The 14,632-nt window shown below is 44.8% G+C and overlaps 2 protein-coding genes across 3 annotated transcripts; both read left to right on the top strand.

Annotated features, from left to right (window-relative positions):
- The first annotated feature begins 123 nt into the window (after positions 1 to 123).
- Positions 124 to 5,690, top strand: LOC106914284 (uncharacterized). The gene is made up of 6 exons (XM_014980976.2): positions 124 to 820; positions 1,388 to 1,586; positions 2,564 to 2,865; positions 2,952 to 3,018; positions 3,379 to 4,144; positions 4,408 to 5,690. The coding sequence occupies exons 1-6, from the start codon at positions 659 to 661 to the stop codon at positions 5,189 to 5,191; spliced, it is 2,280 nt and encodes a 759-aa protein (XP_014836462.2). The 5' UTR covers positions 124 to 658; the 3' UTR covers positions 5,192 to 5,690.
- A 498-nt stretch (positions 5,691 to 6,188) lies between these two features.
- rnf168 (ring finger protein 168) lies at positions 6,189 to 13,613 on the top strand. 2 transcript variants are annotated; one of them, XM_088011569.1, is made up of 8 exons: positions 6,189 to 6,408; positions 8,202 to 8,381; positions 8,806 to 9,004; positions 9,814 to 9,875; positions 10,156 to 10,311; positions 10,388 to 10,467; positions 12,425 to 12,479; positions 12,558 to 13,613. In XM_088011569.1, exons 2-8 carry the CDS (start codon positions 8,247 to 8,249, stop codon positions 13,155 to 13,157), a joined length of 1,287 nt encoding a protein of 428 aa, XP_087867695.1. In that variant the 5' UTR covers positions 6,189 to 6,408; positions 8,202 to 8,246; the 3' UTR covers positions 13,158 to 13,613. The 2 variants fall into 2 exon arrangements, with proteins under 2 accessions (XP_087867695.1, XP_014836472.2); XM_014980986.2 differs by having other exon boundaries at positions 6,190 to 6,408; positions 9,814 to 9,884.
- The last annotated feature ends 1,019 nt before the right edge of the window (positions 13,614 to 14,632 follow it).

The raw sequence follows: 14,632 nt of genomic DNA, 5'->3' as shown, positions 1-14,632 counted from the left end.
TACAAATCCTGATAACTGATAAGATGTCTGCTGATATTATTTAATATTAAAATAATATGGGGGATTTTTTCACTCAGAGCTGAGCTTAATCTACACACCCCATTTTTACTGAACAGAACTTTATTAAACGTATTTTTAATGTGACCGGATGGCTTATTAATTTTAAAATAGTGCTTGTGTAGTGTGGCTTCCAGATTGGACCCATGAACGTACCTATGCTCTGTTTCCCCACCTTCCCAGGACCCTCTTGCTGCAAGGCAACTGTACAGCTTTACAACTTGCATATTCATGTTTTTTTTATAATTTCATGAATTTTTTTCTTCACTTTTTTCTTTTATTTACGTAATTATTGGGTTTTACATTTATTTATGCTTGCTTGAAGAAGATGTATCCCTTGATGAACATGACTCCTTTGTTTACATTCTGGGCCTGTTTCTGACATAGCAGGTTTCAGCCGCCAGAGGGAAGCAACGCGCCTCCACCAACCTGCAGCCCACCGGAAAGAAACGAAGAAGAAGAACTCCCCGCGATGTCAACAAAGGATGAGTCGCCATGTTGGACTGATGGGAAGCAGATATTTCGCTTAGGTTGGACCAGAACAGCCTTTTTATCGCAGTTTGTTGTCTGAACAGAATATAGGTTTTGGTTCCGGTTCGCCATGAAGCATCTCAGAACCGTAGAGGAAACTTTTGACCGTCAGACCGAACTGGTTCTCCAGCTGCTGCTGGAGGCTGCTGTGGAAGTTCTACTGGGACAACGGGAACCAGTAACTGAGGAGGTTCTGCTGGAGAAGCAGGAACCAAAAGAGAAGCGGAATCAGGTGCGGGTTCGGTTCTGTCAGCAGAGTGTTTCCTGAAAAGAACGTTCTGCAGGTTTGAATCAGCAGTTTGAACCATGTTATGATCGTTTGTTATGAGACAATTGGTGAATAAGTGGATCTCCTCCTGGAGTCACTATTGCTGTCTGGAAAAACAGACCCAAGAGGAGGGTCTTAGCGCTGTCAATCAAGCTTATGAACAAGCTTTTAAATGTGCTAATGTTGGAGAAACAACTTATCTAAAGAAAAACTATCTATACATTGTCATTGGTGGCCATGCTAACTAGCATTATTGACAGTTACATACTGTGGCTTTGATGGTAACAGAATTTTATTGGGCCCAAAAGTTCAGTTCCTTCCTGTAGAATCAGCCATGGAGACACAGAAACACAACTATCTGTATTATTATTATTATTATTATTATTATTATTATTATTATTATTATTTTTAAATCAGAAAAATTATCAAAAGTTCTGGTGGAATTTGGATCCTGATCAGACCAGAAGGTTCTGGTTCTGGTCTCTCTGCTCTTTGTCCAGGTTTAACCTCTGACTCTCCTTCGTCCTGCAGCTGAGCAGTGTTCTGGTTCTAATGTCCAGAGAGGCAGTCCGCAAGATCCGCAGCATCTTTAGAGAACTCTACCTGACTGTTTTGACGGAGAACGAAGCTCTGAAGGACAAAGTGAGGCGACTGGAGGGGGAAGAACCACAGAAACCAAAACCCGTTGCTGCAGTGAAGAACCACAAGGCTCCCAAAGTTCGGTCGTTAGGTGAGGATTTAAAGATGCAGTATGACTTTTATAAAAAATATTTTTTACATGTTTGTTGAAGCTGTCACTTTGTCGTGACAGTTTGGTATGAAACAGATAGTATGTGAAAAAATCAAGTTTCTCTCTGCCTTCTCCCAATGCTAACAAGAAACAACCAGTCAGAGCCAGGAGGTGGGTCTTAGCGCTGTCAGTCATGCCCATGTACACACATCTTCCCTCCACCCGATCTTGGTAGGCTAAGCTACAGCACCTCCCTGTTAGGATAGCCTGTTGTGAATGCTAATGCTGGTTAGCACAACCACTGTTGACAGTTTTCCTGTTGCAGTAAGTTGTTTCTTTGCCATTAGCACTTTTAGCAGGGAGCACATGAGGTTAATTGACAGCGTTAGACCTTCCCCTGGCTGTGATGTAACTTTTATCATAAATATTTTTCTAGATATTCATTGAAGCTGTCACTACTTTGTGACAAAATAGTATGAAACAGATAATCTTTGAGGAAAATGGAGCTCCTCTGCCTTCTTTCAGTGCTAACTAGAAACAACCAATCAGAGCCAGGAGGCGGGTCTTAGTGCTGTCAATCATGCTCATTGTCATGAGCTGCCCGCCTGCTCTCTACTAAACTATACTGGCATGACTGGCAGTGGTTACTTGTTCTCTGCCATTGGCACATTCAGCAGCTTGTTCATGAGGTTGATTGACAGCGGTAAGACCCGCCTCCTGATTCTGATTGGTTGGTTTTGGTTGGGAACGGTGCATTTCTTCAGCTCGATCTTTTCACAGATTATCTGTCTCATATCTATCACATCGTGGTGATAGTTTTAACAAATATATAGAAAAAAACAGTTTTTTATAAAAGTGACGTACTGTAGCTTTAAGAAGGAAACTGTAACTCTGCTCTACGAGTGAGAACCTTCTGAACAGGAAGTCATTTATTTTGAATGTTATAGTTTTGTGATGCCTTCACTGTCTCTCTGTAGTTTTGGACCCTTCAGTCAGGTTGGCTGAACTGCAGGTGGTCTCGGTTCGGCCCACCTGCAGCGACCCGGTTCCGGAGATCTTCACCCACCTTTCTGCCCAACAGCCAATTGGGAGACAGAACAGCTGCTGCGTTGAAGTGCTGCAGGAGAAAACGGATCTGGTTGCTCCAGGCTCTCCGCAGGTTGAGGCTGAGGTGGTTTTAGAGACGACCCAGATCTCCACAGAACCTGAGGCCAAAGACGGACTGGCCAATGGGCTTCCAGGAGGCGACCCGGTCCAACCCGAGGGAGAGGGAACCATGGTGAGTTCAGGAGCGCCCTGAAGAATCAGAACATTCAGTTCTACCACAGCTGGTCAGGGTGTTCAACTCTGTGCTGGTGTCTTCAGGGATCAGAAACTACAGAAGAACCAGAGTCTGGATCTGAGGGTCCGACGGGCCTCCAGAGTCCAACAGGTAAAATTCTGATTTATGGTGAATGAAACATTCAAACCGCTGCAGTCAGAATGGACAGAACTGGGTCAGAATAGATGGAACCGGGTTTCCTGTCAGGCGGTTCTGGGTGGTCCATTTACTGAGCTTTTTCCTAAGGCACTGTGATAAATTTAATGTTATTTTTTGTGATTGAACCCGCTGACCCGAGCCCGGTTCTGTCAGTATTCTGGAGCGTTTTGATCCAGGAGCTGGTACCTCTCTTAGAACTGGTCCCAGAACCTGTGTGTGTGTGTGTGTGTGTGTGTGTGTGTGTGTGTGTGTGTGTGTGTGTGTGTGTGTGTGTGTGTGTGTGTGTGTTTGTGTGTGTGTGTGTGTGTGCAGCTGCGAGTGCGGAGCGGCAGAAGGATCTGGAGCGCTGCCGGCGGCGGGAGCTCTACAAGGAGAAGCGCTTCTTCTGCGAACTCTGCAACAAAGGCTTCCACCAGAACCACCAGCTGACCAAACACATGGCCAGCCACCGCAAGCCCTTCCCCTGCGACGCCTGCGACAAAGGCTTCTACAAGGCACACATGCTGCTCAAGCACAAGCAGAGCCACCAGCTGCGCGAGGCGCAGGAGCGCGACCCGGACAAGCTGCTGCAATGCGATCAGTGCAGCAGGAAGTTCCGCCTCCTGCGACAGCTACGGGTCCACCAAGCGTCGCATCGGCTGGAGAAGACGCCGCTGGAGTGCCATGCCTGTGACCGCACCTTCACCTCTGCCGCCGCGCTGCGGTCCCATGAGGTGTCACATGCTAAGGTGAAACCGTTCATGTGTGACGTCTGTGGGAAGAGCTTCACCAGGAAGAAGAGCCTGCAGGAGCACCAGAGGGTCCACACAGGGGCGCGGCCGTACCCCTGCCAGACCTGCGGCAAGAGGTTCTCCACCAGCGGCAACCTGCGCGTCCACAAGAGGTCACACTCTGACGAGCGACCGTACAAGTGCAGCGAGTGCGACAAGGCTTTTAAATGCAGGATGGGGCTGATGCAGCACCGGGTGGTCCACTCCGGAGAGAAACCCTTCACCTGCCATACCTGTGGACTGAGCTTCGGCCTTAAGTACAACCTGCAGCGACACCTGCACCTCCACAACGGAGAGAAACCCCACAGGTAGGCAGACCCGAAACATTTCCAGCTAGATTCAGACCCCATGCACACCGAGACTATTGTAGGCAGCGGAGGGAACACTGAGCTAACTTTCGTGCAGCATTTTTGCTATCTTTGAGATATTTAGCACCTCTAGACTGAAATGAGCTCTTCTAATAATGGAGGTAATTCTTTACTTTGTGCTTTTACTAACTTTATAAACACAATATCTAAAGGCATCATGGAACATGCAAATTCATCCTGTGCTTCCCTCTGCTCTCCACCAGGTGTCATCAGTGTGGTGAAGGTTTTTCAGGAACCTGGGCTCTGAAAACCCACATGCTGGTTCACGGTGTGGAGAAGCCCTTCATGTGCGACTGCTGTGGAAAAACCTTTTTCTACAACTGTCAGCTGCAGAAACACCAGCAGCTGGTTCACGGTGACCTGGAGGGCCGGCTGCCCGGCGCTGCGCGCCGCAGGTCCACCGGAGTCAAACCGTTCACCTGCAAAATGTGCCTGAAGAGTTTCAGCAGCAGCAGCACGCTCCGGATGCACGAGAAGAGCCACCAGCAGACCAAGGAGTTCGCCTGCAACACCTGTGGGAAGACCTTCCACCTGCGGCACATGCTGCGCTACCACCAGCGGCAGCACACCGGCGACCGGCCGCACGTCTGCGCCTTCTGCAACAAAGGCTTCCTGCAGGCGTCGCAGCTGAGGCAGCACGAGCTGCTGCACACTGGGGTGAAGCCGCACCGCTGTGAGCAGTGCGGCAAGGAGTTCAGGACACCTCAGAACTACCACCGCCACCTGCTGGTGCACACTGGAGAGAAGCCGTACCAGTGCAGCGTGTGCAGCCGGCGGTTTCGGCAATCTAACCAGCTCAAGTCCCACATGCAGATCCACACTGGCATCAAGCTGTACTCCTGCGACCGCTGCCACCTGGGCTTCTCCGACTCCCGGCAGCTGAAGAAGCACCACTGCGGAGACGAGTCGCAGGAAACGCTGGAGTCCGGCAGCAAAGGCAGGAGACAGCGGGACGTCTTCGGCTGGACGCCCAACTTCAACAGCTAGACGCTTCAGACTCAACCAGACCAATGACAGAAAGGAAACCATGACTTTACAACATGGAGACCAACAGTTGATGTGGTCAGCTGTGTTCTTCTTCTGCACACAAATGGACATTCTGGTGTTCTTTACCTTCGTTCTGCAGACATCCAGACAAACATTTCGTATTTAAACTCAGGGATTCAGTAATATGGAGAACCCAAATGGATCCAAACACTGATTGGTCCATCAGCCGATCCAGGCGTCCATTCTGTTCCAAACCTGCAGCTTTGGGTGATCTGATGGTCCAGTTTCCTGTCAGACCGCAGAGAAAACCTAACCAAGTGTAAACCTTTTTAAATTTACATTTGTTCTGACAAAATCCTGAACTCAGCTTTTAATTTGTAGAATAAATAAAGTCATTATTTGCACTAGGAAGAATCTGCTTAGTGTCTGTCCAGTATGTAATGTAGAAGAGTTCATGGGTTTTTGGAATAAAATTATAAATGGATAAAATGCAATAAAAGACCAGAGAGTTCTTGTAATAGTAATGATGAATTAAAGCAGGAGTCAGCGACATTTACCATCCTGCCTTAGGAATACTAAAACTAAACAAATTTGAAATGTGTTTCATCTCAGGTTGTATAACAAAGACTTGTATACCAAAAAACGAATGATTTTCTTCTATGAAAAAAAGAATTTGTAAACAAAAGACAAATAGATTACTTCATAAGAGAATATTACTTTAATTCTTTTTATTATACTATTATTGTCTTCATATACATAAATGTTATGTAGTTTTGAAAACCTGTGTGTAACTAAAGGAAAAGAGAAAATTACTAAAATTGGAAAGCAATTTATTTTCATAGCACAAATCTAAAAAAAAAAGTACCACTTAAAGTTGCAGAAAGTTCGGGATGTTACACACACATGAACAGTAGGTGGCGGTATGCGCTTTTAAAAATGCTAGAGATCCGCCATTATAAAGAAGAAGAGAGTGACCTGAGGACGCATGCGCACAGTCCCAACAACAGTCAGTTCAGGCGGGTTCAGTCCACAAGCTAACGTCCAAAGAATATCAAAAACGGTCAAAAGCCACCGACGTTTGTCTCCTGGTACCTAATTTACTAAAACAACATGACGCCTTGCGGGCTGCGAAGCTGGAGCGGCTCGTATCCGGTAACCGTTGACAAGTAAATTTTGGACCGGCTAACGTTAGTTAGCTTCAGTTGGAGCAAAAGCAGGTGAGGCGGGGCTGTCTCTGGTAAACTCTGAGCGGGGGGTTCGGAGGCAGTTAGAGGGGTTCTGTTGGGATGCTTTCTGACCGTAGGAGGAGATGTTTGGTCCCCGTTTTCAGCTGGAGAACCTGTCGGTGTCAGAGAGCCGTTAGTCTGGGGAACACAGGGCGGTTTAACGGATGTTTTAGCTTAACGAAATTTAAAGAAAAGCGTTGTCATTGAATTAATTCGTAATTCGACTCCAACTTATAGAAAAACAAGTGTTTTTATTAGCCATCTACAATAGAAAACAATGTAGCATTGCAAATGTGCATAAGTCTGTTTTCCCTTCTAGTATACATAATTGTTTATTGGTATAGCTACGTCTGTAACTGTAATCTACCTAAATCTAAATATGGATACTTTATTTCTTTCAGTAGTTAATAATCAGCCATATTCATATTTCATGTTAGAGGTATACATTTTATACAAGTATATTTAAGTTTCAGTGGGGATTTTTTCAACATAATGACAAAACTGGGAAGTAAACAGATTATATTTGAAAGAAAACAGACATTTTGAGTTAAAACATTACAAATATATGAAATCCTGCTCTCAAATTAAAAATGAAAGCTCTTGGTATTGATTCCTGCATATGTGCTGGCAGGAACTGAGAGGAAATTGTAGTAATTTGCTAACATGTGGAAGAGAAACTTAAAAATATTGATCTGATACCAATACTCCGCTTGGTACTGATAGTATTGATAACTAGGCCGATACACCCAGCCTTAAATTACGCGAGTGCGAAGCATAATTTTAGGATTTAATTTCCCCTTGGGATCAGTAAAGTATTTTTGAATTGAATAAACACAAGCTCCTCTGGCAGGAAACTCAAAATTACTTGAACAAGATGGCGGTCACACTACTTCTTTGTGAGTAAAATATTTGAATCAGTTTTTTTCTAATCATGCTACATAATAGTTCAGACAGCATCAGTCACAGCAAACACAGGAAAGCTAACAACTCAGAGGGTCGTCTGGTGAAATGTGCAAGTTTAAACTTTATCTGGTGATTTTTATGTAGCAAATATGGACTCAAAAAACAGCTTTTATTTCAAGGTGCATCTGAAAAACTGACTGGTAGATGAACTTCAGATGAGTCCCATTAAACCTGAGTTATTTCTTGTTGATACTTTGCCGTCAGACATGTTTCATGAGGGACTGGAGGTGGAAAATATTTCCAAAAGAAAATATAAAATAAATTAAGGTAAATGTAAACAAATTTTAGCTACCATAAGCAAAAAAAAAAAAAAAAAATCAGAAATCAGGTAAGTATAAAATACACAAATGAAACAAAATGTTGTGGTTCAACAAAACATATTTAGTTTCATGTTAAAAGAAATTACATGCAAAACTAAGAATCTTGTTTTAATATAAAATTAAATCTTCATTTTAAAAAATGTCACATAAAAACCGTCTGCTCATTTCCTAATGACCAGGAGCTGAACCGTCATTTCCATTTCTTCCATCTGTAACGACGGTCAGTGTTTTGACTTTTAGCTTTCATCTTCTTCCTGCTTCTCCTCTTCCTCAGGTCTTTTCCCCACCTCAGATTCTTCTGTCCTCTTTCTGCTCAGACTTCAGGTTTCCTTTTTACTCACAGCAGGTTTATTAATATTTCTGTAAATTAACTATAATTCTCCTAATTTAATTCGTCTGATGGGATATTGGGTCTAAATATGATGTAACAACCAGCAGGAGGCGCCCTTTGTCATCAGGAAACACTACAGCTGAGGATGATGATGGTTTGTGCTTCAACAGTGTTCACTTGTTCCTCGACTGACGAAGAGGAAGAAGAGGACAGAGATGTCTCCGGTGTCTGAGGTGGAGGAAGGAGGCAGGCAGGAGCTGGCTCTGACCTGGGAAGACTGTCTGTGTCCGGTCTGTCTGGACATCTTCATAGAGCCCGTCACCCTGCCCTGCACACACTCCTTCTGCAAGGTACCACACACACACAAACACAGTCCTGCTGCAGGGTCTGTCCATAATCACGATGCAGTACTTTGACCTTTTTGAACTCAGCACCCGAAAATGAACCAAAACTAAACCTGCTGCCATAACTAATAAAAACTGAACTGAAACTGTCACACCTGCTGCTGTAAAGTCACTGTCATCACAGAGAGGGAGTGAGGCTGTAGTTACCATGGTAATGGAGAGAGCTATGCTTGAGCTGGAGTCACCATGGTAACAGAAATGACTAGTGATGCTGGGGTCTGAGAAGGCTGGACGTGTCAGTCTGTTTCCATAGAAACGGCCATCAGATGCTGCTGCTTCTAAACCTAAAGTACAACAGAAGCTGTCCAGCAGGTGGCTCTCTGCCTCCACCACTCATACCTGTGTGTGTGTGTGTGTGTGTTCGTTCCAGGGCTGCTTCCTGGAGTCGGTGGACAAGGCGACGCTGTGCTGCCCCATGTGCAGGAAGCGGGTCTCCAGCTGGGCCCGCCGCAACAACAAGAAGAACACGCTGGTGAACCTGGAGCTGTGGAACCGGATTCAGACCCTCTTCCCTCTGCAGTGTCAGCGCCGCCTGAACGGCCAGGACGCTGAGGAGGAGGACCGCATAGGTACGCCACAGACACACAGGTACACCGCACCGGCCAATCAAAGGCAGGGTAATCACACACAGGTACACCTGACAAGGTGTGTTTCTGCATTGACTTCCTGATCCTGAACTCAGTTCACATCTTAGTCCGATACCGACCCGTTACCCAGAAACAGAACTGCTCCTGGTCCACAACTAGGGCAGAAACGATTGATTATTGAAATAATTGTGAACTAATTTAATAATTAATCATTGACCAGAGTATACAGATTCAAAATGTCCATTTGCTGAAAGAACAAGACAGATAAAAAAAATCTTTTGTCTCTAAATCTGTTCTACCCAGAACTCCTCACCTGGAGTCGTAACTTCACCTGGTTCAGATTCTGCAGAATCTTCTATTAGCAGCTTCTGCTCTCCAATTATTAATTAGTTGGTCAGCAGATCAGCCCCACTCTGTATTGATCAACAGAAAGCGCTGAGCTTTTCACATTTAGCTGCTGACGCTTCCTTTGCTACAAATGAAGAGTTCACTAAAGGAATAATGTGTTAGGCAATCAAATGTTTATTTTAAAAATAAATGTAATTGTTTACATTTTTTAATGAATTTCTAATGTATAAAAAGGCATAACTGAAAAACCTGCATAAATTTAACCCTCAGAATAATTGATTACTAAAATAGTTGTTAGTTGCAGCTCTAAGCACAATGTAGTATTTGTCTGAAGAATTGTCCTTCAAATCCAAAGACAAACACACTGTCAGATCTCTGACCTGAGGAACAGCAGCTGTCACATGAGCACTAATGTGTGTGTGTGCGTGTGTGTGTGTGTGTAGTTCCCAGAATGCATCCCAGGGTCTGCCCTCCTGGAGAGCTGCGGCAGGAGTACGAGGATCAGGTGACCAAGGTGGGGTCAGGGTGGGCAGGGTCTTGTTCTTATTTTGATTTGCTAATTTTGCTTATTTTAAATTAAAATAACTCAAAAAAACAACAGATGGCACTAACATGGGCGTTTTGGCATGGAGACGGTGTGACATCACTGTGATGTCATCCAGGTGTGAGTCTGCTCCAGGATCTCTGAAGCTTTACTTCTGTCTGCCGTCTGTTTGTAAACGTTGCTTCTTTAAATAAAGCTTGATCTTAGTGATGGTGAGGTCACTGACGCAGTGTGTTTGCAGCTGATGGCGGAGCGGAGGGCTCAGGACGAGGAGGAGAGCAAAGCAAGCGAGGAGCTGATCCAGAAGCTGCTGGCTGAGGAGCAGCAGCAGCTGCAGGAGGAGATGAGGAGGAAGGAGGAAGACGAGCGTCTGGCCAAGCTGCTGAGCAACCAGCTGGTCCGTGAGGTCGCCGAGAGGTCACGGAGAGGTCACCGTGTACTGTGGGTCATGCTAAGCTGCTTTCCTTCCACAGAACTCCCAGGACAACCTTCGTGTTCCCGACGTCGCTCCGGTCAAGAAGAAGAAGGAGGTCGTTATGGGACACATGGACAGGTGAGTCGCACCTGATTCAACGCCACCTAATTAGCATCTGTTACCATGGAGATGAAGTCACTCCCCTCCAGACCAGGGTGTCCTTGCACCCTTAAAACGTTTTAAATATATACATCTAAAATTAAGCCCGAAATGTAATTTTAAGAAACATCTTGGCCTTTAATATTCTAACCTCAGCTCTGAATTTTGTCGTGGCAGAACTACTTAATTTAGAATGTTCTATGGTGTTACACGCACCAGGACTGGTGTCGATGCACCAGTTGTAGTTTTCTGGCCAATTACTGATTACCAATCTTTTAAAAAGCCTAATCCGTCGATGCCGATTTTTTTTGTCTGAAATTTTGTGAAATACAAGAAAGTTGCTGAATCGGCAACAGTGGGATGAGTTTAACTGTAAACATGCAGAGAGGCCTGGTGGGCCGGTCTGTCAGTCAGACCTCCCACTGCAGAGGACAGTGGATGATTTTTAGACCTTTACTGGGGAAAATAAGATCAGGGGAAAGTTTGGCTTCACATGGAAGTATCGGCTGATCTCCCAAAATTAGGGATAAATCTGTGCTCCCCTAGTTCAATGTAACTTTTTTTTCTCATGGGACGTTTCTGTGAGGCAAAAGTTTGAGTCATACTCAGACTTATCATTCTGTGACACGAGGCGGTTGAGTCTAATGCTAACTCACTGCTAACATTCCTTTGCTAACTAGCTTGCTTTTTGCCTCCATCATGGTCAAGTGCAAATTTATCACCGTCGACTGGACAAAGTTTGTACATTTATGTGGCGCTATGGGTCTCAAATTCCATCCATATTGGTCTGAAAAAGTCTTACATTTGGGCTGGTGAAACCTGCAGAAACTCCAGTTCAGGAATTCCTCTGATTTCTGGGTCCAGAACCAGCTGGACCGGACACAATTGGTGCCTGGACTTTAAGAAACTCAAAAGTCCAGTCTTTTCCATGTAAGTGAACACATCAGTTTAGATCCAGTTGTATGAAAATAAACCCAGATTATAACAAAATAAATTTCAACCACAAAAGGCCATTTTTTCTCTGGGCTGGTGCATTCACACCTCGCAGTCCGTTTGTCTAAGTCCAGTTTGTTTGGGGAGGTGTGAATGCTAATCAAACCAGTTAACTCCAGTCTGCCTGCAAACCTCGGTCTCGGTTCAGCTGAAGTGAACTCTTTTCTGTTCAAACGCAGACTGGAGACCATTCCTGAAGCAGACTACAGGGCAGGGCATTCTGGGTAAATGCCACCAAAACAGACGTCCTTGCCACTTGCTAGCCTAGCGCTAGCAGGAGAAATGGCTCATGGGCTTTTACCAAAGACAAAAAGAGAAATCCTACAACTGTTAAATACTGACATAACTCCATTCTTGTTTTTATTTGGTGAAGAAGGAAGTTGCAGTCAGTGTTTTCTTCATATATTTTTGTGTTGCTTCCTTCAGTGGTTCTTGGTGCAGCGCCCCCACAGGTGAGGAGGGGAACAGGTTTCCGAAAGGATTTGGGTGGTTTGAAAATGTAACTGTTAGAGTTATAGTCCTCAGATGAACCGAGTTTATCGTGACTCTGATACAGAACCAAGCAGAAGCTCTGAGCACGGAGTAGTTTCTGTTTTCTCACACAGTGTGACATCTACCCTGCTGCAGACACATTAAATATTTTAAGTCTCTTTAAGCCCTGTTCAGAAATTAGCCTCAGCAGGTCTGACTTTGGTTCAAGGTCTGGAGGAGTCGAAGGTTTCAGGTCCAAACAGCCATGAAGTTCCTGTGTCCCTGCAGCTGGAACCGGGTCTGTTTGGTTCTGATGGGTCTGACTGACTCCCAGTCAGGTTTAGTGGAACTTGGTTCTGTTGAGCCTGGTTCTGTTGGATCAGCTGAACCCAGTTTCATTCAGCTGCTCCACAGGTTGCTGGTCACATGGTCTGTTTGACAGGAAGTGACACGTTTGACCTGTTTGTTTCAGGTTCCTGTGTCCCTGCCCTCCTCCAGGCTCCGCCCCCGGCTTCATAACCAATAAGGTCAGTTTGAGCGTCACCTGAATCTCTTTGCAGCCGATGCACAGTGATGACATCACGTGCTCCAACTTCCTGTTTCAGGAGAACATCCTCCTGATGGAGGCAGAGCTTCACCCGGAGCAGCCCCGCCCACTGGTATCATCGAAGAGGAAGAGCTCGGAGCTAGACCCAATGGAGGAGGAGGAGGTGACCTCCAAGCGAGTCCAGGTGTGCTCCCCGCCTGGAGAGGAGCAGCCGCTGCCAAACTGGGAGGCGGAGCTTCGGGTGAGGCAGCAGCAGGAGGAGGACGACCTCCACCTGGCTCTGCTGCTCCAGAGGGAGCTGGACCAGGAGGAGCGACGGAGAGCCACGGACCGGAGCAAGGGCTCCTCCGACCCCTACCTGCTGCGCCCCCAGAGAGGTGGCACGGAGGAGGCGGGGCCATCACGTATACCTGCAGGAGGAAGAATACGCCGGATGCGCAGCAGCTCCGTCACCAACTCCATCAGCAGCTCCGTCAGCAGCTCCGTCACCAACTCCATCCGCAGCTCCGTCAGCAGCTCCGTCAGCTTCCCGTTCCTGCGCTCGGCCTCCTCTGCCTCAGTGGTGAGCAGAGGAAGCAAGCAGGTCACTCTGACCGAGATGTTCACTCTTCCTCGCTCCCGCTCCTCTGCCTCGGCTGCCACAAGAAACGCAAAATAAAATCATTTTATTTTGTAACCTGCACTTCCTGCTGATCAGTGATCACTTTCTCTTCACGGTTTGTTTTCTGATGTTTCTGTGATCATGTGATCGATCATGTGACACTCTGACTCAACGGCCCCCCCTGGTGGTCACCTCACAGGAAGTCGGACTGATGGGCCGAATCTGCTAAACATTTAACCACAGATAAAATCAGCAACTTAAACTCTAACAGTTATTGATCTGATTGGTCAGATCAGTGAATGACAGCATGGGATGCGCTGCTGCTCCTCCGCCGTTAGCACCCGGAGCATCAGCTGTTGTATGCAACACTATCATGGTTGGATCCTGCAGGGGGCGCTGTGAACTGTTCCTGCAGGATTCAGACATTTATCAAAACTGTTTTTTTTGTTTTTTCTCAAATTTTAGTTTAAATACAAAAATGTTTGATTAGAAATAAAAGTTCTGTTAAGTTTCTCCTTTTTTGATTCTTTGAACTCGTCCTTCTGATGATCTGAACCAGTCAGAACCAGATCAGATCTGAGTCGACGTATTGAGTCGTCACTTGAGTGATTTACCCAGTCAGAAGATAAAAATAAAACTAAACCTTTAGCTGGTAACCTAATTGTTTAGCTTTGAACTAAATGTTTAGTTCTGATGTAGCTAAACATTTAATTAGTGAGCTAGATATTTAACTGCAAACTAAAAAAGCTTACTATTTCCAAATATTTAGTTAGCTAGACACAGAATTATCTAGATAAATATTTAGCTAGCTCAGAGCAAACATGTTTAGCTAATATGAAGCGGAAGTAGATTATCAAAATAAAAGCTGGTCTTGAGAACTTGTAAACTACTGAGTACTTCAGCTCTGCTGATGGAGTCACTGATTCGGTAAACGTCTGTGTTGTCTTTAAAACGGCTCATCCTTTAAGATGAAAACACGACGTGATTTGAAAGAAGCCATTTATAAAAGTAGCTGGAAGAACTTTATCGTCAAATGAATTATCCAAATTTTTATTTTTGAGATAAATATAGCTACAAACTAAATATTTATTCCGTTAAACATGCAGTTTGAATTTAAGTATTTAGTTGAGTAACTATTTAGTTTGTTTTTGATGGTTTTTTTATTTTATTTTTTTCTGAATATCAGAATGGCTCCATAAAACAGCAGAACTCATAATGGTTTTAGAAGTCATTAAAAGTAAAATCTAAACCACCAATGGCTGATAAACATTAAAATTTGACTAATAGAAGCTCCTTCTCTGAATGTAGAAACTGGATTATCTGGGCAGACAGAGCGGCTCAGAATGTATTTAACATAAACAGTAAATATTTATCTGCAAATATATTATGTGCAAAAGACACATAATATTTGACCTCGGTCACATGATGATGGTTATATTCGAGCTGAATGACAAGCTCAGCTTAAAACCTCAAACAAACTTCTTTAAACATATTTCTGGAGGCTGATAAAGTTTCTTTTAGTGTTTCTGTGG

Source organism: Poecilia mexicana, unplaced genomic scaffold (genome assembly GCF_051168715.1).
Source record: "Poecilia mexicana isolate PSO_F unplaced genomic scaffold, ASM5116871v1 scaffold_13, whole genome shotgun sequence".
In the NCBI taxonomy this organism is placed as follows: domain Eukaryota; kingdom Metazoa; phylum Chordata; class Actinopteri; order Cyprinodontiformes; family Poeciliidae; genus Poecilia; species Poecilia mexicana.
The sequence above is the reverse complement of the archived record's forward strand: the minus strand, read 5'-3'. Positions and strand labels throughout refer to the sequence as shown.

Excerpts from the sequence above, each read along its gene's own strand:
- LOC106914284 (XM_014980976.2), top strand. The coding sequence starts at position 659 with ATGAAGCATCTCAGAACCGTAGAGGAAACTTTTGACCGTCAGACCGAA. Across the intron at positions 821-1,387 it reads CAAAAGAGAAGCGGAATCAG|CTGAGCAGTGTTCTGGTTCT; the intron begins GTGCGGGTTCGG and ends TTCGTCCTGCAG. Across the intron at positions 3,019-3,378 it reads GGGCCTCCAGAGTCCAACAG|CTGCGAGTGCGGAGCGGCAG; the intron begins GTAAAATTCTGA and ends GTGTGTGTGCAG.
- rnf168 (XM_014980986.2), top strand. The coding sequence starts at position 8,247 with ATGTCTCCGGTGTCTGAGGTGGAGGAAGGAGGCAGGCAGGAGCTGGCT. Across the intron at positions 8,382-8,805 it reads GCACACACTCCTTCTGCAAG|GGCTGCTTCCTGGAGTCGGT; the intron begins GTACCACACACA and ends TGTTCGTTCCAG. Across the intron at positions 10,468-12,424 it reads GTTATGGGACACATGGACAG|GTTCCTGTGTCCCTGCCCTC; the intron begins GTGAGTCGCACC and ends TGTTTGTTTCAG.